The following is a 27,302-nucleotide window of genomic DNA, read 5'->3' on the forward strand; positions in this document are numbered from 1 at the left end:
TCTCAAACCCATTTTTAACAATGGAAGTAGTAACTACATCTTCATTTACACACGTTTCAAAATTTTTCTCATTTCAGTATTATGCAGCTGTTGGAACTGTTTCAATTTTTCCTTTCTTTTAGAAACTCCTTTCAAGATAATAATAAATATCAACAATGTGTTCATCCACATTTAATGGTAAAGAAGCTGCCCTTTTTTCAGCTGCTAAATTTAAGAGGTGACAGCTGCACCTCATAATCTGCAAATCTGAATTTGCCTTTCTTAAGATGCCTGCAACACCAGTCATCAAGCCTACCATTACTGGTGCATTATCGGCACCAAGCGCTAAGCAATTATCCAGAGGGACTGCATTTTATTTTAAAGTTTTAATAATTAGCTGTGCTATATTAAAGCCTGTAGAATGTCCTTCTAAAGTGGGGGCAGAAAGTAAACTGCACTCAATTTCTGAAGACTCTGGATTAAAAAAAGAAACAACAATTGGATACAGTTTTGAATTGTTATTATTGCTTCCATCCGTAGAGAGGCAGAACGGAGCTGTTTTAATGCAATCAATAACTGAAGATTTATTTTTCAAACCCATTTCTTTAACAATTGCACCTGTTTTGGTCCTTGCACTTGAGTATTTCTTAGCGATTTCACTATCGGGAAACATTTTTCTAAATAAAGCTGCAGCGTGATCCGATGCATTCAGTGGCAGGTTGTGCTCCAGTAAAAAGGCAGAGAACAGACATTCTGCATTAATCACTTTTTGGTCTTTTGTTTCCGAAGAAAAATTTAATTTTTCGTTTTTTCAAAACAACTCATGTTGTCCTTGTGTTTATGTGTACGCACATGTTTGAGAACATCTGCCCTTCCACCAAGAGAAATTGAAAAATCGCAACGACAGATGGTAAACATCGCAAATTTATTACATTTCCTTGAAGAAATAATGGAAGGAAAGTCAACTGTGTATGATTTTTGAAACATGCACGAGTATTTCACCTTTCTCGCAGACATATCAAAAGACGATAATTTCTAAAACTATTTCCTAAAGGCACGTGTACTCACACAACTCAGGACAAGATGAACGAAATAGCGAAAGAACATCCAAAGAACGGCCAATGGCCTTGAGCTTGCTTTATGCTCATTGGCTAATATATGCCAGATGACACGCAGTGGAGCTCGATGCCCATTGGAGAACTGGAGAATGACGTTTCTGGATACGTATGCTGTCAATCACAAAGCAGAAATTCTCATCTGATTCGAAAGGATTCATTTTAGATATAATCTAGAGAAAATTCAGTTGCTTTAAGACGTCCAAAATCACTTTTTTTTTTTTTGTTCATATAACGAAGTATTAAGCCAAGTTCCATAAAAATCATGAGAAATATTAAGAATAAGAAAAAGTCGGGAGAAATATATTGTAAATCGGGTTGGCGGGAGAGCGGTCGAAAATCGGGAGAGTTGGCAACTCTGTATATGTATTTAGATTTACAAGATGAAATACAAATGTCTAAGTTAATTGTCTAGATAGATCAGATAATGCTTTTATACATTTCAAACTGGCAGCACAAAATATAACCATTTCTTTAAATAAACGTAAAAGCCAAATAAAGTAACATTAAAATGGTAGGTTCTACATTACATTCTGTCCATTTATGATCATCTGAAGAATTTTTTAAAGTTAAGGATTTCCGGCATCTTAATGCATCTACTATTTCTAAATATTTCATATCGGTCCCCTTCCATTTTAACAATTACTAAACAAGTTACAAATAAAAAAAAAAAAAAAAAATTCAAAATTGCAACACTTACCACCTCCAATCATTACAGGAGCAAATACACTATGGTCACTATTCAAGCCCCCACCAGAAAAGGGTGGAGTTAAAGGTGTTGAAGGATTATTTGGAGGTGTTGCCACACATGACTGCCCATCTTCATCATCCTGATTGATTTGCTGACTACTTATGCTAAAACTACGAGAATCTGATGGCAAGCTAGTTGGATGATGGCCAGAACGGGATAATTTTGGCTTTATACCAGGAGATTTCAAAGGTAAATCAGGCCATTTACGAGGCTATAAAAGACAACAGGTGAAAATGCTTTTAACAAAAAGAAACAAAGATTCTATTTAAATAACAGTATTTTAAAAGACTGCAGATAATATTCAAAGTGCAAACATCAACTTACTAATCTGTTCATGTTCCAACCATTATTTTGCATATATACAGTACTTTCCTAAATTAATTTCACTTAATGATTAAAATCGAACATTTTTATATTAGTTTTTACCACATTGATTGCTGAAGCAATGACAGATTTTTGTTATTACCTTATTTTTAAATCTATAACAAGGTTCAAATTTTGAGTGGAAGCATTTCAAATGAACAGCAATGAACATGATTACATCTATTATATACTCATGATAGAAAATTATGTGTACAAGCAGTTTAGAAGGACTAGATTTTCAAATCCAATCCTTCTAAACTGCTTGAATATCTAAGAAATTGCTTAACAGAATATTATTAAAAAAATCATGATCATTACCTATATTTAATTTTTATAACATTTATTTGCTGTTATATGAAATATACAGCAAACAAATTTTTATATGTTTATAGGTATGCAGAGATTAATAAAAATTCAACCATGTTTAAATAAACAGATAATAAAAACTGAACAAATTATTTATGAAAATTCAATGCAACTATCATGTTTTTAATAAAGTATCAGCATCTTTAAAAGAAAAATACTCAAGATTAATGAATAAACTTACGAATTTTGGTGGTTGCTTACACCCACGAGGTTCAATCTCAAGGGATTTATTATACAAATAATCATTGAATGCTTTTTCTGTCCTTCCCTCAAGAGGATCGAGATTTTCCAGATACCTCTAAAATATAAATCAGTTCAGTTTAACACACAAACCTGAATATGTTCTTACAGATAAGCACAAAAAAGCTTCAAAATAAAACTTTATATATTGGAAGAAAAGGAGTCAAAGTGTGTGTATATAATATGTGGGAAAAAATGTAAAAGAAAAAGTTGAGAATCGGTAAAAACAAATTTAGAACTTAAGGAAAATTGAAGTATATAAATACGCATACACGTAACATATTAAAATGCAATGATAAAGCATATTAAGATATATATATATAAACAAACCTTTATATCAGGTTGAACAGTAAGGCAATAAGGTTGATTCTGATATTGCTGAATCTCACCAGTAATTTCTGCAACTTTACGTCTTTTACTAAAATTTACTAAACCTTCGAAATTTGGCAAAAAGTCAGGATTTCCTTCCTCAATATGAAGAATATTAGTTAAGTACATACCTATTAAAAATACAATAAAGTTAGTTAAATTCATATGCAATTGAAAAATACAGTACAAGATATCAGTAAAAATTTTTTAAACAGGGTTCGTATACATTTCTGCACACGGAAATTAAGTACTTTTAAGGACCATTAATGAACAAAATTATAAGGACCTATGAGGAAATGGAAACTGAATAAATTCAATTAAAAATACTATCTATGCTTAATTTCTTTTTTGTAATACAATCCTAAAAATAAAATAGATGCCTAAGTAGTATGCATTATTACTAAACATGAATTAATTAACATAATTATTAATAAGTTTGAGAATAAAATAAACTTTATGCAATTTATCAAGTAGCATTTAATATTTTACACTAATAGTCGTTGGACATATTTAAAATGAGATAAGTGACATTTACGTTTTACTAACAGTTAGCTTTATGTTGATTTTTTTTATGTCTCATTTTGTCACATACTTGCTCAGACTAGAGGATTAGTAAATAGCAGGTAGATTTTATGTCAAATGGCATACGTTAAAATGAGAAGTAAGATCATAATCTGCATGATTCATAACAAAAGAGTGAATGTTGTCACCACTGCTGCTTGTCTAGAGAGAGACCTGCTGATTAGAACGAACCTGAAGGGCCTGATGTAGGTGTGGTTGGCAAGTGTTGAAAATTAGTCAGGCTCTGTTTGATGCAGTTAATGCCATAGCTTCGTGTAGAGTTCCAGGCGGTTGTAACCCAGTTAATGTACTTTAAGGTTCCAATAAGCCATTAAAGCACCAGAGGTGGTAAGTTGTTTTGTATTACTTTAAGTCTCACTAGATGCAAAGAATAAGTTTTATTTGAATTTTTACATTTTTGTGTTTTATCTTGAGACCACAATGAGTATTAACGAAAGGCAATAACTAACTTTAATATGTAGAGATAATTTTTAAAGGTAAGCAGTTATTTATAAATAATTAAATTAGGTAGTTTGATAACCTTAGTCAAATTTTTAACAATAAAAAAGCCCTATTAAAATCTACTAAAATTTCAGTGTAAAATAAAAAATGTAATTTATAACACTGATTCTTAAACAATATTAGGATAATTACACATTAAAAGCTACAAAACATTTATGTTTTATAACAACAACACTCAACAAAATATTTATCCGTAATTTTAATCTGAAGCCTTCCCAAACATTTTGGCTAGTTTATATCGATTTCCTTCTCTTTAAGCATCTTTTCTAAAATGAGATTTGCCTCAATATGCAAACCAATGCTCTCGCTAGTTTCTGCACGCTTTATCTCCTAACTTGTAAACCTCTCCACAATGTACCTATGAGAGTTTACTTGATCTGGTAAAAGTTAAATAATCCAAACCCCCCAACAGACGAGAAACATATTATTGCTATGTCCAAAAGTAACTACAATATCAGACAAAGGTTTAAATAAACCTCTTATTTAAAAAGAACTTAGAACATAAAAGCATGGTCTAATGCTAACAAAATCAATTACAGCTCATGGTGACGTAATTAAACAAAAACAGTCAAATTCAAACTAAAAATGTGGACTAGTGGTCAAAGACTATACAATTTGATTTTAATTTAATCAGGCTCAGTAACTCTATCCTATGAGGAAATAGAAATAGTAAATTATAGTAAAGGCTGAAATCATAAACAGTTGGGTAATTTACATACTAATAACAGCACATATCTTTGAAGAATAATTTTCTTTATGTATTCAGTTTTTCCTTCAACACATTTTCTTTTCATTTTAGAATTTTTGGATTTAATTAAGGATTTCTGTTATTCTACAAAACACTAAATGCATTTAGAATGTATAGAAAAAGGTGGCTAATTTTATTTCTTTAGTAATATGAACATTCAGAAGAAATATGAAATATATATATGGTAGAGGCTGGTTACAGAGCTGACGTGGCAAAACTTTTAGAATAATTTAGATCAGGCATTGGATGCAGAATTTAGAAAGGCACTAGGCAGCAGAATATAGGATCCACAGAGGTTGCATCAGGTGGAAAAAGGCCTAGTGCCAGCTATGTGTATGATGCATTAAGACATATTAGATGAATCTTTTAAATTGTAAGTTTTCAGTTTCTTTATTAATAAAAAGTAACTTTCTATAATGCCTGCCCATGTGATAAGATTAGAAATATTTCTGATATTTTCCATGCTTGTATCTAGTGAATAGTAGAGAAAATAAAGAGAAGATAAACATGTTAAAAAAAAAGATTCTAGCATCAGAAGTAAAACATTCAAATATTATGTTTTCATTGTTCTTCCAGACGTTTTCCAAAAAGTAAGAAATTCATTGCGAACTTTCTGTAATATATATCACTACATGTTGATACCATGGAGACATTTTTCATTTTGCCACATATTTTCTCGAATCTTCTAGAATCGTGGGTCTATAAATCTTGCCTTCAAATCCTTCTAAACTTTCCAAGCTGCAATATTTAATATCCTAAAGAAAAATTACCCTTTCTGTAACAGCAAAAAGCCAGAAATATTTTGGAAAAACAAAGGAAGGAAAAAGTGTAAAATTAATTTTACAGAGAAAACTGACGCATATTCTGAGAATTTTTAATATTCCGAGATAATTACATGGGAAAAAACTCTTACTAAGAAGACATTTTAAATTAATTACATAGCTAATTTTGCTTTTACTACGAGCTGTTTCATAAATTGTGCTTTACAGCAAGCATTATACCTTGTTTATTTTTTCAGATTCAAAATATTGTATAATAAGTTGCCAAAATGAAACTTTATAATATGACAGAAAAATAAAAAATATTTTATTTTAATGCAATTTTTTTAATATAATTTCAATGAAATTTACCAATGTTACTATGTTTTAAAAAAATCGTCGAAAAATTCCCAGATCTCGGAATTAAAAATTTTTTATAAAAACTGATCTTAAAAATTGCCAAAATGTTGATATGTCGCCAAGTTTAGAACCGTTTAATAAAAGAATTCACATTCTCAAAAGCAAAAAGTTGTTTAGAGTTCTTTATTAGAAAAAATGAATTTCAAAATGCTTATGTTTTTTTTTTTTTACTTAGAAACTCAAGTATCCCATTATTTATATTAGAAATAAAAACAAATTATAACCCATGAACCCTTTCAAAAGATAACCATATATGTCATTATAACCCATAAACCCTTTCAAAAGATAACCATATATGTCAGTGAATCGCCAAAAATATTCCTACAAAATGCTAATTCACACTCAAAATGGTAGTCGTAAAAACAGACAGAAATTTCAGATGATTATAATTAAGGACCTTCTGCTGATTTTGGCCAAAATTAAGGACTTTTAAAAATCGATTCCAAAAAATCTAATTACTTTTAAGGACTCTTAAGGACCATACGAACCGTGTTAAAAAGTACACTTTACTTTATAAAAAAAAATACTAAAAATGGCCGGCCATCACTATGTCCTTATCTCTCCAAAGCTTGTAGATGATTATGGATGCAAAATTACACATAAAAAGGAGGTTGGATTTCCAATTCATTACACATGAAAATGTCTGCCAGCTTCTAATGCATCTGTTATTAGTTTGAATGCATATTGGAAGAAAAGGAGTCAAAATATGCAAAGAGGGTCATTTTCAAATTACAATCAATAAAGTTCCACTTATTTATGATATTCCTGGGAACTCTGAAATGTTAGGGCTACTTGTTAAATAAGAGAAAAAAAAGTGACACTGAATGAAAACAAACAGTGTTAGATGTCAAATTCATGAAATAACTTAATTAAAACTTAGTTCTATTACTCAATATTGCCCTTCAGCTGAAGAAAAGTAGCTAACTTAGGCATAAAAATTTCATTATAAGCTTTATAATGAAATTAAAAATAAATATAACTCCTTTGTAAATTCTATTATTTGTTACTCCTATTTTATCCTTATTTTTGTAAATCTTGTATTTATTGTTTGATACTTAACATGATTACTCCATGTAATTCTTTGGAGACATTTTTCTCACAGCATTTAATAAATTTAACTGAATTAGAATAAGGTAGGGAAATTCTTAACATGCATATGGATTTACTCATTTTTGGAAGAATTGTTACTATTAAAAATTATAAAAATATTTTTAGGATTACATATGCATGGGAAAGATGAAATACAATGTCTGAACACAGAGGAAAGTGAGATAAGCTAATTCCCCCTGATGAGTTAGCATTCTCTCACTGGCTTTTCAATTATTCATTTTTTCTAAAATTAACTAAAATTTGTACTGATTTTGAATGCAATTTTAAATGGTATTTGCTTTAATTGCGAATGACAGGCAGGAGATTACATTTTCCTAATTCACTTCCTTTCTTCATTATCTTTCATTTTAATTTTTCTAATTTTCAATAGGTTTAAATTTCATTTAATTTATTTTGTATTGCCTTTCAAAACTTTCTTTCTTAAATTGCATTGTTAATCAGGTTTAACTTTTAACTTCACATTGAAATTCTTAAATTTTGGACTAAGTTTGCACAATTTAATAGGATTTGTTGTTTAATTTCATAATATTGTTTATATATAAAATCTATGCAGACTAAGTGCAGGATTCTAAAAATTGTCCTACTTTCTATTTTGAGATTATGTTATTTTATACATATATCATATTGTGCTAACCAAATTACTAAGTCAAAGGATTTCCAACATGACAAAGACTGGAGAGTGTTTATGATCAGTTACAGTTAGTATCCTTAAAACAGTTACCTAAAAAATGGTCTACGAGAATAAAACCATCAACTATCATGTGCAAGAAGGCTAAAAGCAATCAATGTTAATGTATGCTTGTAACAAAAGTTTTCCACCAAAACATTCTTAATAAAGTTAGGAGCAGGAAAAAACACATGAAAGCAGTACCTTTAGTGCAGGTAGTAATCACGACACAAATCTATGATTTTCTGCCAACGTTTTGACAGATTTTCGAAGACTTTGGCCTAGAAACTCGGTGACAACTAGTCCAAAAACAGGTCAATCTCATTTTGGATGTCCCGTGCAGAATAGAATATAGCACCAGGAAGACGTATCTGCAAGTGTGAAAAAAGGTAGGTGTCCGAAGGAGCGACTTCAGGACTATACGGTGAGTGTGGCTATTAAGAACTAATTTGAGTCCATACAGAATCCAGCCAGCGAATGCAAACACATGTGGTCTTGCATTATCTTGATAGAACATTACCATTTTGCATCGAACAAAGCACAATGTTTGGATCATGATCTGTTAGGAGATTTGGATTTAGACATGAATGTTTATAAAACTTTGATGCAACTCAGTTTCATTAAAAGTATCTTAGCATCAATTGCTTTATCTTTTACTTACTTAAGTACTGTTGCACATTTTCATTATAATGATAATCCTCTATTGATAGAGCTTAGGCTTTGCAAATACATCTTTTTCAAGCAACTTAATGTGAGAAGTTAATGAATTCTTAAATAATGAGCATCCTGCATTAAGAAGAAATTTAAGAATGTCCCATAAATCAAATATATACTAGACATTAAATCTAAGTGAATATCTATGGATGTTTTGTTAGAATAAAAAATAAAATATGGGGCAAATCAACCACAGGATCTACAGAAATAGCATGTTTGGGTTAACTTAATGGCAACAGATACCACATGATTTAATTAAGTCACACCCTCAATGTAGTATTCAGCTTATAAGATAATTTCTATCTACAAAGATTAATGATAATGTAAAAAAGAGCTTAGATATAACTAAATTAAAAGAAATCTTTTTTAAATGTGTTATCTTTTCATCTTCTGATCATACATTTCAAATATTCTAGAAATAACATGAATACATTCCCAAAATGCCATAAAAATAATGATTTATACCTTGTACTATTATATCACATTAAACACTGCCATTCATATACTATCTTTTCCTTTTCTTTCTTTCTTTTTTTCTTTTTCTTTCTTTTTTTTTTTTTTTATTATTATTATTATTTTTAAAACTTGATTTTACTACATTATTACATGTGACATTGGCAAGAAAAATGGTGTTTAAAATAAAATAGTTATCTTCTATAATTATGACTATGAATCATTTCTTAATCACAATAACAAAAAACTAACTAGAATAGAAAGATCAATCTTACCAAAGAAAGGAACACATGGTGGATTAATAGACCTTAACTTCTCCTGGTACTTTTTAAAATGATCCGAGTTCAGTTCTTGTGCTTCTTCTAATGCCTTTTTCAAGCTATATTTCACATTCTAAAAGGGGAAATATTAATATATATATATACATACACAAACCATGCAACTGAAAATCCAGCTCATTTCATACAAAATTTTAATAAATTGCTTTAAAGTTTTAATAATAACAAACATGTATAATGCCATGCAAAGCACCAGAATTAGCCCCCATCTGTGGCTGAGTGGTTAAAATCACTGAATACTGGGAGAGCAGGCTGACTACATGGCTGATTTTTGTGGTCTTCTCCAAAGTGAATATGAGCAAGTTTCCCTTAGAAAGTCCCTCATGAAGGCAGTCTGCATGTACTCTGCCATAATTAAATAACCCACACCAGTGGAATAGCTAGGGGGAAGTGCTTTCAAGGGACACCAAACTGATGTTACAAAATTTTAGAATGAAATGTTTTATGAAGAGGGCATGAAAATTTCTATTTTCCCCAAGCACTGTAAACCTTAGCTCATGCTTTGACAAGCCCCCTTTTTCTTAAAAAAAAAAAAGATCGAATTAACTTACGAACATTTTTAAAAGCATGCTTTTAACTTTAAATATGCTACATAACTAAAATGCTAGAAATTTAATCTCTAAAGATTTATTATGAAATTCTGGCTTTGGCTGGGGGATGGGTGATTCATACATGCATTTTAGGCTGAATCATTTTTTAAAGACTACTAGATGGTGTCTTGTGTCCATTACTTTTGAACTGATCATAGTTTTAGAATTATGACCTTCCACCTGATCACATTCTGCCTAACTTTGGTGTCAGCTGTTGTGAGGAAGGAGGAAAAGCATAATGTAAACAAACAAAGCTTGGCTCTTTAACTCGCCACATGATATAAATATTCTTGTTTCTTCGAATCCTTTTTTCGCTAATATGTCGGGTCTTTTAGGGTTACTATGTGGGGAATGTTGCTGTTGTTCCAGCAAAGCTCTTATTTTCACTTTAACGACTGCCTACTAGGTAATGCGCAGATCAAGGAGTGCTGAGTAGGTAATGTGCAGATTATCTAAGCAATTTGCAGATTACCTAGGTAATTTGAGAAATGAAGCAATTTTAGACACTTTAACGGATGCAAAACTGAAAGTTTTAAATACTTTCGGAAAACTATTTTATTACTATGCAGAATAAAGTAATGGTGTAGTTTGCAATCTATAGGTTTTAGTTTTTTATTCGTTAAATGGTGACACTAAAACACATTTTTTAATTATTAAAACAAATACAAATAATTAAGAACATTAGAAATAAAAATGATTCCATTAAGTTAATTGTTTAAAATTAGTATCGTGTGCACGATTCACAAAGTTCTTTTGATGGTTTAAGGTTTGATGATCACATCCTAATCGACATTATGAAAGCTGATTATAATACAGTCATGTGAAATAAAATATTCATATCTGAATGTGTAATAAAATGGGGGGAAGAAATGATTAACACAGCAATCAATTTTAATTGCATCATGAACTAAAATAAATAAAGAAAAGCAGAATAAAATCATAAATATTAAAAATACACAATAGGAAAAAGAATTAATGCTTACTTATGTGCACCTGACAATGTACTAGACTGTCAAAAAGTATTATGTGCCAACCCAGGTATACGCATAGCATTCCAATGATGAATTCCATTTCTTTTCACTAGTGTGACTGCAGATTACTATCCCTTTTTTCAGTGTTTTAAGATAGCAGTGTACTGTAAACTGCAGTTTTTGTGATCTCCAGAGAAATTTTAGCTTTCTGCATGCATAGAGTGTAATGTGGTTCACTCAAATGCATCACCTCTTTTTTTCCTTCTCATTTCAGCATTCTAGTGTCAAAGTTTCACAATTCTCTTACGTCTCTTTAGAGAAAAACACATTGTGTATGTGGGGAGGATAAGAATGGGGGAAAAAAACAGGAAATGTGCATGGTTCTTATGAAAAAAAAAAGAAAAATGTAAATGATAGGTGGCACTAAGCGCATCACTGAAATTGGAGCTTATAAAAACCCATACAAATATCTCTCTTCGAAGTTGGCAATAAGATCATGACTTTTGAATGAACATGCAAATAATCAGAAAGTATCTAATAAATTTTGATTAGCATATAAAATGTTTAAATATTTTTTGTATTTTGAATGAAATAAAATGTATCAAAATAACATGATTTTATACTCTGAAAATTTTCATTAATTTGATAAAATTCTAAAACATAAATTATTTACATTTAAAGTATGTTCAAGCCGATGCACACAGGCAGAATTCATTGCACCAACAACTTCAAGCACCCCTGTGAAGTTATTTAATTCTTGCAATACCATCATAATTTCTAATACCCGAGAGACAACTGCAACACGCTCCTCAAAGCTTTCCGTTTCCACAATGCACTTCATCAGCCAAAAACTAAACTGTAACAAAAAATAAATTTAATTATTTTATAGATAAGGATTATATGTCAGAACTGATTATAAACACTACAGCACTGCCTTAAATAAAAAGCATATAATTATTTCACAAGATGAATACAATCTGTTTTTACAATTTAGGCTTTTCATCCCTTTTACTGAATTTCTAGCCTTTGCAGAAGAATTATATTTACAAACACACTAATAAAGTAGGCAATACATGTGAAGGCAATAAAATAAATATTAAAACATTAAATATGATTTTTAAATACATATTAAATTCGATATTTTTCTTACATTAGAAGAATGATGGATCATTTTTAACAAATTTGGAGATGTTTTCATTTTGTCTTTTTTGGTCCACACACTTCCAACCAATTCAGAAGGTTTCACACTCCGATAAAGTTCAAATTCTAATAAAGTTAGTTGCCGGGCTATTTCAATGGGATGTAACTGTAATGAAAGTAAATTAGTAAATATATAAACAAATTAATAATAAAATGTTAACAGGATCTGCAAAGGTATCTACTTACAGTTAATAAATCAAACTTTTCATAAGTGTTGCTTAAAAACCATTCAATGGATGGTGGAATTTTTTCAAAGCCGAAAGTGATCTCACGAGGTTCTTCTACTGATTCCAACTGTAAAAAACACTTTTTTAAACTACAAATAAATGCAATTTTAAAGAATATGTTTCATATAATTTTACATTATTACAAACTTGAATTCTAAATTTACTTTATGTAATAAAAATTGAAATTTAACTGATTTAGTATTAAAAACATAATATTGCTTTTTAAGTTATAAAAACAAAGAATAACATTCTAAATACATACAGTCAACTATCAGTTGACCAAGACTTGTCTAAAAAAAAGATTCAGTTTACTTATTGCAAAATAATGGAAAATGACTACCATAAATAATCAGAATAAAGCCAAATCTTAAGAGGAAATGTAAAAAAGGGGAGGGAGAATGCATGAGATAACAGCAGTGATAGCAGATGATACCACAATATTTGGAAATTGGTTTAATCCACATAGATTAATAGTTTTTCGGCCAAACCCATGACTAAAAATTCTCATGTAACCACACTTTTGATCTTCTCATCTTGCACAGCTTTCCAGCTTTGCTCACCAGATCAAACAAAGATGACACATGATAAACTAGCCTGTTAAATTAATCCCACCTCACTATTTCTAATGACAACCACCTTATGATTCCATAGCAAAAATGTTATTTTCATCTACTATGCACTGACTTGAAAATTTCACAAGAACGCTTGGATTTTATGCTCCAGTCTGAAACGATTAGCTTCTCCTGCCCACAACATTCACATGACAATTTCACACGTGATTATGGAACTGAAAGACTTGTCTCATTTAACATCGTGAAATTTGGCCCTGGGCTTCCCTCATATCTGCAATACTAACCATAGAAAAAATATGGGTCTAGAATCATACACTTTTCTACACAGGATGGGGCTTATGTCCAGGAGCCTGAAATTGTGACCTGTTCACCCAAGTCTTCCTCTTTCCAGTGGTCTTTTTCTAATGGTTGTTGAATTAGCCATGACTTTGGGGTAACTGTAGACATCATCTGTAATATTACTCCAGTTAATAATGAGTGTACTACATTTGAAACTAAAAACTACAAATTTGAAATTCACTCATCATAAGGTTTTTTTTGTGAGATGCAAGAAGACTTTATAATGAGTACTGAATGTAAATGAAAGAAACCAGCTAGTCAAAATTAGCTGATCAATATAATGCCAACATATGTGAAAGTTATGAGTTGAACCCATTTCACAGATTCTACAGGAAGCTTTATGTAATATTATAATGTGAGGAAGATTACAGAACCCATTATGCAAAAATCCTTAAAGCTGAAACTTTTTCATTCGGCAGCTCTAATCCATTTGGCCACTAACAGATTATTCCTCATAAAAATGATTTTCTAAAATACTTTAAATATCTGTTACAATACTGTGAAAAGATGAATACAAAACAATTAGAGATATGTTTATATATATATATATATATGCATTTTAAAATTTAATACAATTTAATACAGATATACATTTGGTGCTTATAAAACAATACAATACAGTGAAACCTATGTAAAATAACTGCTTACAGTTCAAGACAAATGCTATCTTCTATTACATAATTATAATATTCAGTATCATTACTTATTATACTTTAATAAAAAAAATACTGAACATTTGCACAGATGCGCTTCTTTTAGGATGGCAGTTGCCAAATGAAAGTTCACTGCATTTTGAAAATATAAGACTCTGAATTAAAAAATACACTCTTAGGAATTCTATACATTTTCATAGATAAAATATACTTACACGTCGCATAACCACTTTGTTAATCGATTCAACCCACTTTCTCATGCTTTTGCCTTTTACTTTCTCTAGAAATGCTCGAAGAGCTGATAGCAAAGATGGATCTCTCTCAAAATCATAAAAGTGATGATCTACCCAATGTCGAAGTACATTTAAAACTCTGAAAAAGTGTAGAGCAAACGATGTTTAAGACAGCTGTTTTCAATAAATTTATATAAAGCTAGTACAACCATTTTAAAAATAAAAATTCTTCATCCAAAAATTTCAAAAGAATTTATATAAATATATATATACTAGCAGCTACGTGGCCAGCCTTTATCTGACTTTTAAATGTACCGGAGAAATGCCTAAAGGGAATGCCAAACGTTAAATTAAAAAACTGCGCAGAATTTTACTCTGCAGAACAACTTCATTAAAAAAAAAAAAAAAAAAAAACATTTTAAATGTATTACATATAACAAAACTGCAATGAAATAAGCAATTTTCCTTAATACAAATATTAATTATCCTAATAAATAAATTAACCAACTTCTCATTACAAAATCTTAAAAATTCAAAATGGTAAAAACTTTGTTTCTTAAAAACGTCACGCAAAATTTTTTGTATAATTAAAATATAATATAAAAGAATTACAATGAAATAAGCAATAAATCTTATAGTTTTAAGAGAAAACAGTCAGCAGTCCAGTATCCAAAGCAATGAATGAAAAACTATTGCCAAAACCACATTTTTAAAAGATGTGTGTGTAATTATGGCAAAGCCTCGAGGGCTATCTGCCTAAGAGGAGGGATGCCTTCGTGGAGGACTTTCTAAGGGAAACTGGCTTGTATACACGTTACACATGGGGAAAACCACGAAAACGCCCATGCAGCCAGCCTGTTCGCGGGATTCGAACCTCGGACCGAACTACCAGTGTTCAGTGACTTTACCGCTCGGCCGCTGGTGGGCCCCCCATTTTTAAAAGAATAAAACTATTCAAAACAATGCAATAAATTCAAAAAATAAAATAAAATAAAAAAAACATACAATTCGAATTTTGAAGAGGAAAAAAAAAATCGCTTGGAGATGCAATGGCTCTTGTCTAGATGCACCTATATACCAAATTCCGTAGTCCTAGGTCTATTGGCTTATGCACAGCACAAACAAGACACCGACTCTTTCTTTTATTATATGTAGAGATATGCACACAATAAATAATAAATAAAAAAATTACACACTGAAAACTTCAGATATCTTAAAGCATTGAAAATTAAGTATTTAATTAAAAAAAGAAATTACAATCTGAACTTGGCAGACAGGTTCCAATTTAAAATCTCAAATGATTTAAAGGTATTCAGTTGCGACACAGCTACTACTTTAATCCTTTCAGTCCCAATTAATTTTTTTAAATGTACAAAAGATGTAGTACATGCTTGCCTTATAATAAACAAATTGACTAAACATCTATCTATAAGAAGATGCATGTGACAGTTTTCAGAGAAGATTTTCAGATCTCTCCCACATACATGTAATTCCCTCTAGGCTTCTTTAAACATCTACTGGGACTGAAATGGTTAAAAATTAGTTCTAAGGAACTCGGAGATATGGAACATAAGATCTTGTATTAAACATTAACTATTTAAAATAACAAGGCAAATGGCGGGGGGAGGGGGGACGAGCTCTTATTTTTTTATCATTTACGCAGCTTAAAGTCATGTGGAATTTTTCAATAAGAAAAAGTATAATCATTTAAAAGATAGTTGCAAGTGTTTCTCACTGGATTACTTGTGCACAAGGCTAGCAATAAACATTCCTTCCAAGTGATGTGGCATTACTTTCTATTTTGCCATGACACCAAATCCATAAACTGAAAATGAAGAGTTTTCTTCTAAGGTGTTTAAATCAGCAACATAATTAATGTGGCTCTAAAGGAGAACTGGTTAAAAAGAAAACTAATGCTTATATTTAAAGCTTAATTATCGAGATTACTGATTTTTCTTACACACACACACACACACACACAAAAAAAAAAAAAAAAAAAAAAAAAGGCTTTAGGTAGTCTAACTATGAATAACAAAAAATATAAGAAGTTCAGAACATTCACACACAACAAGGAATTCAACAAAATGCTACACATATTGAAATGAAGAAAATATTTCAATAAAGATAAAAGCCTCAGTACAGACTATTACTTCTTACATACAATGTGCTTTATTATTATTTAATACATTAGAAAAGAGCAATATAAAAACAATACAAACATCAAAATAATTGCATACAAAAAAGTACCTAAATTGCACTGGCTGACAGTATTCTTTTCTGAAGCGTTTTAAATCTTCCCTGTAGGAATTTTTGTAATTTTCTATATCAGTTCCTTCTAATGATCCATCAGAAAGTGCAGGTGGTGGTGGAGGATCTGTTATCTCAAACGTAAATCAGAGTTAAAGAAATTACACACTGCAATTATTGCTAACAAAACAGTCATGGTTAAAAGACGTTAAATTTTTACTCACTTTCATGATAATGAACTAAACAAGCATGCAACCTTATGAAATTAAAGACACTAAACCTTCTCTCATATGTTCTAAATATGGTAAATTTATGTCTATTAAGGATGCCTTTCTACACTATAAAATCTTATTTCCATTTTTCATTTAAAATCCACCTTTATAATTTATGTCTGAATTTTATAACTATTTTTATATTTTTCAATATCAGACTTAATAATTCAATTCTTCCATAATTTTTTCTGTTGTTACAAATTTTCATATACCCTCCTTTCCTCTAACAATCAGATTATGGATATGTAACAGAATTCACCTTCATTATATTCAGATAAAACTGCCAAGTTAATACTTTATTTTAAACATTTAAAAAATATATCACTTAAATAGTATCTTCAATTTAGCTTTGAGATAGAAGGATAATTCCTTTTTACAAATTTTAAGCTTATATAATAGAATTCATTTATAATCCTAGGAAAGTAAATAAATTATAAAATGCTAGCTTATTTGATTATCCAAATCTGCATTTTAATGCAGCTCAGAAATGCACGATTTTCTAAAATAACGCACAGTTTTAAAACTATACTCATGAGGGACAAACAAGTCTTTTATGCCATACATAAGAAATAGTGTATAATTAAAAGAAAACAACTGGCATAAATAATACAATTTTAAAAGGATATCTTTCAATCAAGAGATCAAGTAATTCTGATGGTTGGCAGAAAGACCGATATGTTGTTAGAAATGTGCGTACAAACATTGGATCAGCATACATATGGTAAGTTAATCTTTCAACAAGTTTTAGAAGTGTTGCTCCTTTTATAATTGGTCCACCAGCATTAGATTTATTTTCTTCAAAAATTATATTTGCTTCAGAGTCTTCCACAGCAAATCTAAAAATGAAAATATACTTTACATAAACCATGGGGGGGAAATGTCATTCTCGTTTGATGCAAAAGTTTATTCAGATATTTTTGAATGAATATAATACTAAAATAAACCACACAAACGTGAAATGTCCAAAAATTCAAATTTGTTATTAAATATGATTATAATGTAGAATCTGTACATATATATGCTTGTTCTTTGAACTGTGGATAAATGAAAAAAAAACTTAAACAATCAAATTTTCAACACATATAGTTTGCCAAACATGTGCACTTCAAAATGGAATTTTGAATTTGCAATTTGTTTCATGCTATTTTTGATAACAAACTCAATGATTTAAAAGCAATGTGTTGCTATTCAGCGAAGTGCAAGATATTCATCTTTCAAATTTAATCGACAATTTCAGCTATTTAAAAGCTATGTGTCGGCATGCCAAAGTGCACAACAATTACATTTTATCTGTCCTTACAGATTAACAAAATAACCAATTTAAAAGAAATAAATGCATTTCTTAATACTATTTTTTTAAAACTTTTTATAAATTTATACTACCTGGACTTGTTAAAATCATTATATATTTTTTCTTTTAATAATGATTACATTAAGGGCAGATAGCCATTTAATGTGACTAGCAAATTTAAATTATTAAGATTATAAAAATGACTGACTAAAATAAATCATTAGTATGTATAACAGTAAAATAAAATTTTAAAAAAAATTGCATTTAATGATTAAACAGGGTTCGTAGCCACATTTTAGTTAAAAAAATAAGCACATATAAGCACTTTTCAAGCACATTTTAAGGGAAAAAAAAAAAAAAAAAACACTGTCTAATTACATTATACACAACTGCATAACCTTAAAAGAAAAACTAGACTTGCAATTTAAAATATGAGCAATGCAATATTTATTAAGAGAATAAACCATTACCTCAACCATGGAAAACAATTAACCTTTTTTCTTTTTAATTTAAAATGACAGTTCAATTTACAGAATTAGTTTACAATGAGAGGAAAAAAAAAACTATGCAGAACTAGTAAACTATATTACAAGATTTAATGATGAAATTTCAGTTCAAAATATAGAAAATAAATAATAATAAGCTATATTAATTGTATTCGCTTGCATCTAATAATAAATACAATTTATTTTTCCACTCATATTAATATTTAAATAATTTAACTTAAATCAAAATTCTGAACATTTTCTAAATTTTCATTGCATAACAGTTTTCCCTTAACATATATTCCAAGTAAAGTAATTTAAGTAAAACAGAGGAACATTTCTGAAATCAGGAGATGGGAAATTGCTTCCTGCTGTCATCCTTTCACAGTAAAAGCTCAAATAACCCGCATACTCGGAAATTGCCGAATATTCTGGATAGTAACTGGAAAAATAGGAGTGGGGGAGATTGTAGCCGTTCTTTAGATTTCTCGACTAAATAAATGATTTTGACATTTCGATATGTGCATCGTATAACCATAGACCGACGGAACTTAGAAATATTCTGCTTAGAAAGCACAGTAAAACTCTTTTAAGTGTTTATAAACAAATCTCAGACTGAACATCAAAATTAATTATCTCTGCAAAATACCGCAAACGTTATTGCGCAATATGTGCGGCGTAACTCCTCCACATGTGATATTACACAATCGGAATCAACAGCTGCCGGTATTCGGAGAATAAAGAACTAAATAAAGGAAAAGAAAGAGACTTACTAATCTGAGGCGTTTTTTATTCTAATTTTGAACAGACTGCGTTAAATTTCCGGAAAGAATCATTGTTCCATATAAGGAAGAAGCGTTGTTTATTTAGTTTCGGCTTTGGTACGGGGGAAAAATGCGCGTTCATTAAAAAAAAGCAAAAAATAAGCACTAAAAACAAAAAAATAAGGGCTTTAAAGAAAAAGTAAGCACCTATAAGGGCCTTTATATTTTATTTTCAAATATAAGGACTTATAAGCACTTGTAAGGACCGCTACGAACCCTGTTAAAAATAGAAAAATGGAATAATTTGTCACTTATTTATCAAAATATGAAATAACTATAAAGAATCAATATTTTCAAAATGTACAAAACATAGTTCAATAGCCAGTGGCACCTATGATCTTATTCTGCCATACCGCAGTTTTCAGATGTTTCCCTCTCCAAGGGAAAAATGCTTACAGTGGACAGAAAATGCTTTTGCTCCGACTAGTTCCAATGCAGAAGAGATCTCTTGCTCAAGCCCAGCTGGACCAAATTTCACTAACGCCCTTTTTCCACCTCTGGTTTTGAAACCCATTGCTTTCAACAAAACTGCAAGTTTCCATTGTAAAGTTGCAATATTTGACATTTTAAATTTTACTGTCAATTTGTATTTACTCTGAAGTTTTTCCAGTGGATTCTCAAATATTTCTGACGAGCTATCCTCTCAAGAAGGAAAGAGCTCTACTAATCAGATTTTAAAATCCACTGAATTCAACTACTCATCTAGAAGGAGGTGGAATTAAATCTACTTTCAAATTGTCACTACAAGACCTAGTGACCCGAAGCCCAAAGAGAGAGACAATAGTCATGAAAGCTATAATGCCTCAGCATCAGTATGCTTCAGTTACAAAATGTAAACCATATTTCGTACTAATATCGCTTATAACAAATACAGTCAAAAGTCGTTAATTCAGACACCCATAATCCGGAATGATCTATAATCAGGACGTCAAAGCTACAAACTTTCTGTGCATGCGTAAACGCATTTGTATGTTTTTTATAATTTTAGACCGAAAATTTCTTCTTTCATTTTTGCAGACTGTTAGACCAATTTTATAGAAGTAAGTTTGAACTTTCGATTATGTCAAATAGAATTTCCGATATATATTTACTAATATGTAAAGGATCTACAAACGAAAGTATGTTTCGAAGTCCATTAGACAAAAAGTGGAATTGCTGCAAAAAATGGATAAAGGCATATCCTTTGTTTATCTAACCATTCCGAAATCTGTTTATCAATTTCTCGCTGCTCTGCGTGCAATGAATTGGAAGTTGATCTGTCAGCACTATCCTTATCTTCAGGGCAGATGTTTTTATTTTATTTGGCTTATAATTTCTTACTAAATGTAGTATTTCATCTCGATGTACTCCGTCTTTGATATGATTTAAATCATATTCCTCGTCATTATAATTCACTTCCGATAGCGAAGAAAGTAAAGTAAACAAATAAATATTAAGCTTTTTTTTTCTGTAAATTTTGATACCCTTTAGATCATAATTGTTCTTTATTTCATGAATTACGGTTTCATATTTTTAATTTTATAATTTGTGCATGCCATTTTACCTGATTTAAACTGATGATCTATAATCCGGAAAAATCAATAATCCAGAATCGCCGAAGTCCCGATGAGTCCGGATTAATGACTTTTGACTGTATGCCACATTTCAGAAATTCCCTATACATAAATTCACATATATCTGAAAATCTCAGAGCTTTCAGATTTTATATTACAGCCCAAAGGGAGTTTTTTTTATAATGTTTTGTGTATTAACTTTATTTATTAAATATCATGGTCTTCACACTTAAACCACATAAAATTCAATTCAACAGCAATATTACAAAATATTTCAAAACAGTACACGTTTAGAATTACCAATACACAGTTTCGAGCACTCGAGATAGCCCCTTTTTTTTCCATACATTGTTGCCACTGCTCAATTTGAAATCGTCGAGCTTGTTAAAAAATTTGAAATAGATAATAAAACCAAATTGAAATTTAAAATTTGGTCTTCTAAGTGCTCATGTTCGGTTGGAAGACTACATTATTCAAAATTTGATGGCTCTAGGTACTGTTGTTTTTTCACAATGCAAGAAACATTCCTGCAAATTTTCATTATTTAGTTCCTTTAAATATAATACATGGTGATAATATTTGGTGGCAATAATTTGAAAAGTGAATCAATGCAGAAAGTGAAATAACGCCAAATGCCATTTTAAGGCAAAATGCAATTTTGGGCTAAAAAACTTTTTCCACCTAATTATTCATACAGTAAAAAGTACTTAATACTTTTTGTCCAATTTCTCAATACATTTAAAACCAAAGGGCAGCTACTGCATTAAAAATTAATTTTACCTATATTCTTCCGGAGAAGGGAGTCGAAGAGGGTGTTTCTTTTCTTCATCCAATAAAATGCTATCAAGAGTTCGTTCTAACATACTGAAATGTATGATAAAGAGAAATTTTATTACATATAAAATAATAATTATATAAAAAATATGCTTTAAATGAATAATAATTTGAATAAAATTTATAACCATATGCATAATAATATCTAAAATTTTTGAAATTGTATTAAATAAGTTTTATTAACATACAGCATTACATTTTCAAAAAGGTTAGAGAAGATTATGAAATAAGTTAGAACTGTTAAAATATCCATACTCTTAAAGAAAATAAAATATCAATAACTCTTAAGGAAGTAGAGAAGCCCTTAAACTCTCACTTGATATTAGGAATTTTATTGCTGCAATGTAAGAAAGGAAAAACTGGCTACATAACTATGAAAAATACACATTTAACATTTTGTTAAACTGCTTTTAAAGCATTTTTATGTAAGTATATTGATATATAGATTAAAAAATTTACTAAATCTGCCAAACATTCAAAGTACAGATAAGAAAATAAAATAACAATCCTGTAATACTTATTACAAATATAAGCACTGCCAAAGAAGCCCTTTACGAGAACTTTATTGAACAAAAGATTTGAAGCAATTTCTGAATAGGTGATTAAAATCCCATATTTTCTGAAAATGGGTTTTTTCCATAACATGGTACCCCTTGAAAATTTAAAAAAATTCACCAAGCTAATGTGCCAAAAATAACACTCATTTTCAAAATGCTAGAGTACTTCTGGATTCCATAAAACTGCAATCAATCAATAAAATTAAAAAAGCAAGAAACCTCAAATAAGAATAAAACAAATATATTTAAAAACATGCATTTAGTTTCTTTCTTGATTATCAATCTATAGCTTGCATACAATTTCGAAACACTTTAAAAACGTGGAAAAAATATCTTCTTGGTTATATTTATAATTTTTACAACACACAAATATGGAAAAAAATAGGTACAAATTCAGCTTACTATTTAGGCTTTTTCAAACACCTGCAATATATATATATATATTAATTCAAAATTCATTGTCATTCTGTTTTATTCAACACAGGAAATGGATGATTTTTAATCCACAAGAATGCAATGTGCAGAAAGACAAAAAATTTCAGTTTCAGCTTACCTTTTGCACTTAGTTTATTAGTTTACTAAAGTGTTGTCAAAAATAAAAAGTAACCACATCTGGCATTTTATGCAATTTTGGTGGTTACAGTGTGAGGGGCACATTATTATGGAATTATACCTTTGAAAGTATTAGCATCACAATAACCATAGCCAAATTTTTAATAAATTATGAATTCAAAAATGGTTCAAATATATGTATTCAAATTCATAAAATATTTAAAAAGCTTTAAAAATATACCTTTGAAAGTATTAGCATCACAATAACCATAGCCAAATTTTTAATAAATTATGAATTCAAAAATGGTTCAAATATATGTATTCAAATTCATACAATATTTAAAAAGCTTTAAAAATATAGCTGTTTTTAATATTATTTATGGAATTAAAAGTACCTTTTTGTATTTAACATAATTAAATTTGCCATCCAGTTGCTTTTTTCTTCCGCAGTTTTGGCAAATAATATAATATGCAACTGGTCACGTGGAGCAATTTCAAATGCATTTTTCAGTTCTGAAATAAAGAATAAAATTCAAAGATACAATGCAAACAACAATAATAATGATCAAATATTTTGTGACAATATGAAAATAAATTTCTTTCAATATTTCAAAATCACCTTTAATATAATACTAATACTTACATGAATGGGGGAAAAAAAAAAAAAAAAAAAAAAACTAAATTCCTTACAACAAATTTTACATGAAATATGCTGCACATTATACTCCTCCATGCTGTTATACTATATACATTTATTATATACACTATTTAAAAACAGTCATATAAACAGTAATGTTTAACAGTTTATTATACCTTATAAAACTGCACAAAGAAAATATTTGATTATAATGAAAGTTTTCGGCTAAAAAAACTTAATAAAGTTAGGAAAAAAATTGAGCAGTACTTTTATTGCGGATAGTAATCACTACTCAAATCTATGATTTTCTGCCAATGTTTTGGTAGTTTTCATACAAGTTTCAATACTGTTACTCACACAAGACGATTAAGCTTCAAACACGAGCCTGTACATGCCATCAAGCAAAGTAACCTTATTAGGATGGACAAGTAGCAATAATATATTGAAACAATGGTCAAAGAGACAGATGTCCCCATCTCAATCAGTTGTTTATAACAATCAACATACAGACTTTGGACTAAAAACATTCTAACTATCCAGAATATAGCCGCAGAGTTTGATGACAAACAAGATCCCATTTCAGTAACACAAACAGTCATGCCAAATCACAGATCTTTCACCTATAATTCAATCTCAAATAGATGAGTGTTCTCTAAATGTAGAGCAATGTGCATCTATCTGTACCCAAGAAGTATTCACCGCAACTTTAAAAATATTCAGTGTTTTGAAACATTTCTTTTGACATGAAAAAGAAAGGTCAGTTTTTGTCAAACATCACACTTGAACTTCATCTTGGACACCACAGGAATCAATAATATGCTTTTTGCAAATGTTTATCTGCATATAATCTTCTGTTTTGAAAATATACATCCACACCATCTCTGGATCCTGTTATTTTATTTATTTATTTATTTATTTATTTTTATTTATTTTTTTTTTTTAACCATCTCTGGATCCTGTTAAGAGGAGTCTGTGACTGTCTTTCCACAAATTTCATATCTGCAATGCACAGCTTATCGGAAGGTCATCATCACATAGTGATCCTGGAACCATACGAGGCAGTTCTCTTAAATGGAGTTTACTTTTACGCTATAAAATGTAACACTAGGGATGCAGCCATGAGACACTACCTCTTCTGAATAAAAAACATTTGATAACACAAAGCCAATCCTTATTTGAAAATTCCTAGCCTTAAAAAGAATTATGTATGAAACTTGCATGCTACTATGCAAGTTCTAGGCATATAAAATGACGTATTTCCATGTCTTATCATAAGCCTTTTCAATTTAAAAAAAAACTTTTTTTTGTGAAGGCTTTACAAACGGAGGTTTCCAAAAGGAGCGTATTATTCGTGGCCATTTTACCTTTATGGAAACGAAACCACTCTGATATGGTGAGATTGTTGTTCTAAGTAGTAAAAAAGGCAGCAATTTATTACTTCTTCAAACAGTCTGCAAATGCAATTCATAAGTGCAGTAAGCCATAGCTGGAGGATTTCACACCTTTTTTTGGCTTAACTGTGGGAATATTTCTTAACTGACACCGCCTGGGCAAAACCTATGTCTCCAACAAACCTCTTTTCAGCTTAAACATGGTAAAACAGCGACGATAACATTCCAAGTTAGAAGAGCTGAATACAATGGGAATTTCTCTGAAGGAAGCTTGACAGAAAGAAACATTAGCAGGTAATTGTTGTCACTGCAGATGGCAGCAGACTGCAGTTTTCACTTTCATGACCAACAACAGAACATTTTGCCCATATGGGGCTACCAAGAAAGCTGTATGCTAAAATCACTAGCACTGAAAGTAACATTTGTTTTGGCATGAATGGCCAAACAGGGCAATAGAAATAATAATAATAATAATAATAATAATAATAATAAAAACACATTTTTCTTCATAAAGATCAACATCTTTAATGTAAAATATGGTTAGTGGGAAGTAACAGACCATCTTCTCCAAATTATAACCTCCAAGTTCCAAAACCAATTTGATCTTCAAGCTCTGTTACAAATTCCTCCTCAAAAGCTGACATAAAGTCTGGGAAAATTTTAAAAGATTCTGGACTGAGGCTCCAATACTGGTGTTATATTTAGAAGATTCACTGACTGCCAGGTACCAATAACCTCTATGAGAATTTCCCTGGATTCAAGTTGTTTGATATTATAAGATTTGCCCACTAAAGACAGAATGAACTTATTCAGGAAGGTGACATTTTGCTTAGCTGGCCTTCTGAATTGCTTATTAATAAAAAACCTAGAAGTGAGTCAATATATAAATTATTCGCATTTGCTTCAGTGTGATGCTTAGATTACAAATTAAAAAGTTAAAGATGACACAGATGTTTTAGATTCAGGTTCAGATCAAACCACCCTATTCATCATGGATCTCAATAGGGGAACACAGATTCCTGAGTTAGGACTAACTGGTCCTATATGTTCTTTAAAAGAAAACTTCTCCAAAATGTCCTATATGTTCTTTAAAAGAACATGTTATTGTATGTTACTCTTTCCTTTCTCCCATGTGGTTTATACTTCTGAGGCTGTGACTCACCATGAGATGTTTTTACGTACCTTTTATATCTGGCTTTCTATGGAGACCATGCCCAGGACATGGTCATCTTTCTCAAAAGCAGGAATTCCCACTCACTTATCCCCAAGCCACTGACACTAAGGTCTAGAGACTAGCCAAACAAGACTTGTGGGGAACCAGTAAGTACTTCTCATTTAAACTGAAGCAGAAGGCAAAACAGTATGTTGAGAATACATTTCCCTTTAACTATCAGAATCCTCCTTTCAAGCCTTACAGTTCTGCATGCAAGACAAACATGCAGACAGTTTTCTCCCCATAGAAAGCCAGATATAAAAGGTATATAAAAGCATCTCATGTGAGTCACAGCCTCAGCAGTTTAAACCACATGGGAGAAAGGACAGAATAACATACAATAAGAGGAGAAATGCAAAGAGAAAAACACCGACGCCCTTGTGTCATGAATTCAGTGCTCATCAAGGCAGTGATCCCTGAGGAAGAGGGAGAAATAAGATTTTCTGAAGATAATTATTTAATTTGTTATGTTTTGAGCAAGAATTACTTTTATATGCACATAAGAAAAGTATATGTAAGATCAACGGTTGAAGATGAAATTGAGAGTTGAAAAAAGCCATCCTTATAAATATCACATAAACAATTTTCAGAACTCAATAGGCCAATGATTTGGTTTTTCCAAAATATCAGCTAATATACCACAAGAATTATAATAAAGATAACTTGTGTCTACAGCTTCCTGAATAAATGAAATAAGGGTAAAAAATTATTAAATAAGACAATCTTATAACATAATAGGCCAATATATTAAATCACATCTTGAACATTATAACTTTAAGTACAGCTATTTGAATCATTTAAAATATGCAATCAGTTCAATGAAAATCTAGTCAACAATAAAATAAATGGACTTACCATCTGTATCTTCTCGATCAATAATTTCTATTTTTCTGAGGTAATATTTTTCTTTAAAGCGGTATTCAGCTACTGGGCCTGTAACACTTGAGCGTTTATTATTTGGCTTGCACAGGATCATCAATCCATCAAACAGAAATACTTGTCTTTCTGTTAAACGGCGACCAGAACCAACTTTTCCAAGAATACCATCTATATTTCAAAAATACATCATACATATTGATAACAATTTCAAATGTTAAATCAAGGTAAAATTGCACTCTTATCATTAAAGATTAATATATAGTGTAGCACTTATGTATAGTTAATGAGATAGAACTTATAGTTCTGTC

At 30.2% G+C, this 27,302-nt stretch overlaps 1 protein-coding gene across 2 annotated transcripts in view; it reads right to left on the reverse strand.

Annotated features, from left to right (window-relative positions):
• The window catches only part of Sos (Son of sevenless guanine nucleotide exchange factor), an 85,296-nt gene that overhangs the window by 3,460 nt on the left and 54,534 nt on the right, over window positions 1-27,302 (reverse strand). Inside the window, exons 12-24 of one of the 2 annotated variants that reach the window (XM_035358761.2) lie at window positions 26,971-27,162; window positions 23,270-23,387; window positions 21,712-21,795; window positions 17,405-17,614; window positions 16,507-16,647; window positions 14,242-14,398; window positions 12,422-12,529; window positions 12,186-12,341; window positions 11,709-11,891; window positions 9,412-9,529; window positions 3,145-3,314; window positions 2,756-2,872; window positions 1,795-2,056 (exon numbers count right to left, since the gene is read on the reverse strand). In XM_035358761.2, the coding sequence (XP_035214652.2) occupies window positions 1,795-2,056; window positions 2,756-2,872; window positions 3,145-3,314; window positions 9,412-9,529; window positions 11,709-11,891; window positions 12,186-12,341; window positions 12,422-12,529; window positions 14,242-14,398; window positions 16,507-16,647; window positions 17,405-17,614; window positions 21,712-21,795; window positions 23,270-23,387; window positions 26,971-27,162 (2,016 nt within the window). The remainder of the gene's footprint in view (window positions 1-1,794; window positions 2,057-2,755; window positions 2,873-3,144; window positions 3,315-9,411; window positions 9,530-11,708; window positions 11,892-12,185; window positions 12,342-12,421; window positions 12,530-14,241; window positions 14,399-16,506; window positions 16,648-17,404; window positions 17,615-21,711; window positions 21,796-23,269; window positions 23,388-26,970; window positions 27,163-27,302) is intronic. The other variant, XM_035358762.2, reaches the window with a different exon arrangement.

This window comes from Stegodyphus dumicola, chromosome 10 (genome assembly GCF_044657685.1).
Source record: "Stegodyphus dumicola isolate Sdum_Otavi_A_Nest chromosome 10, ASM4465768v1".
NCBI classification, from domain to species: Eukaryota; Metazoa; Arthropoda; class Arachnida; order Araneae; family Eresidae; genus Stegodyphus; species Stegodyphus dumicola.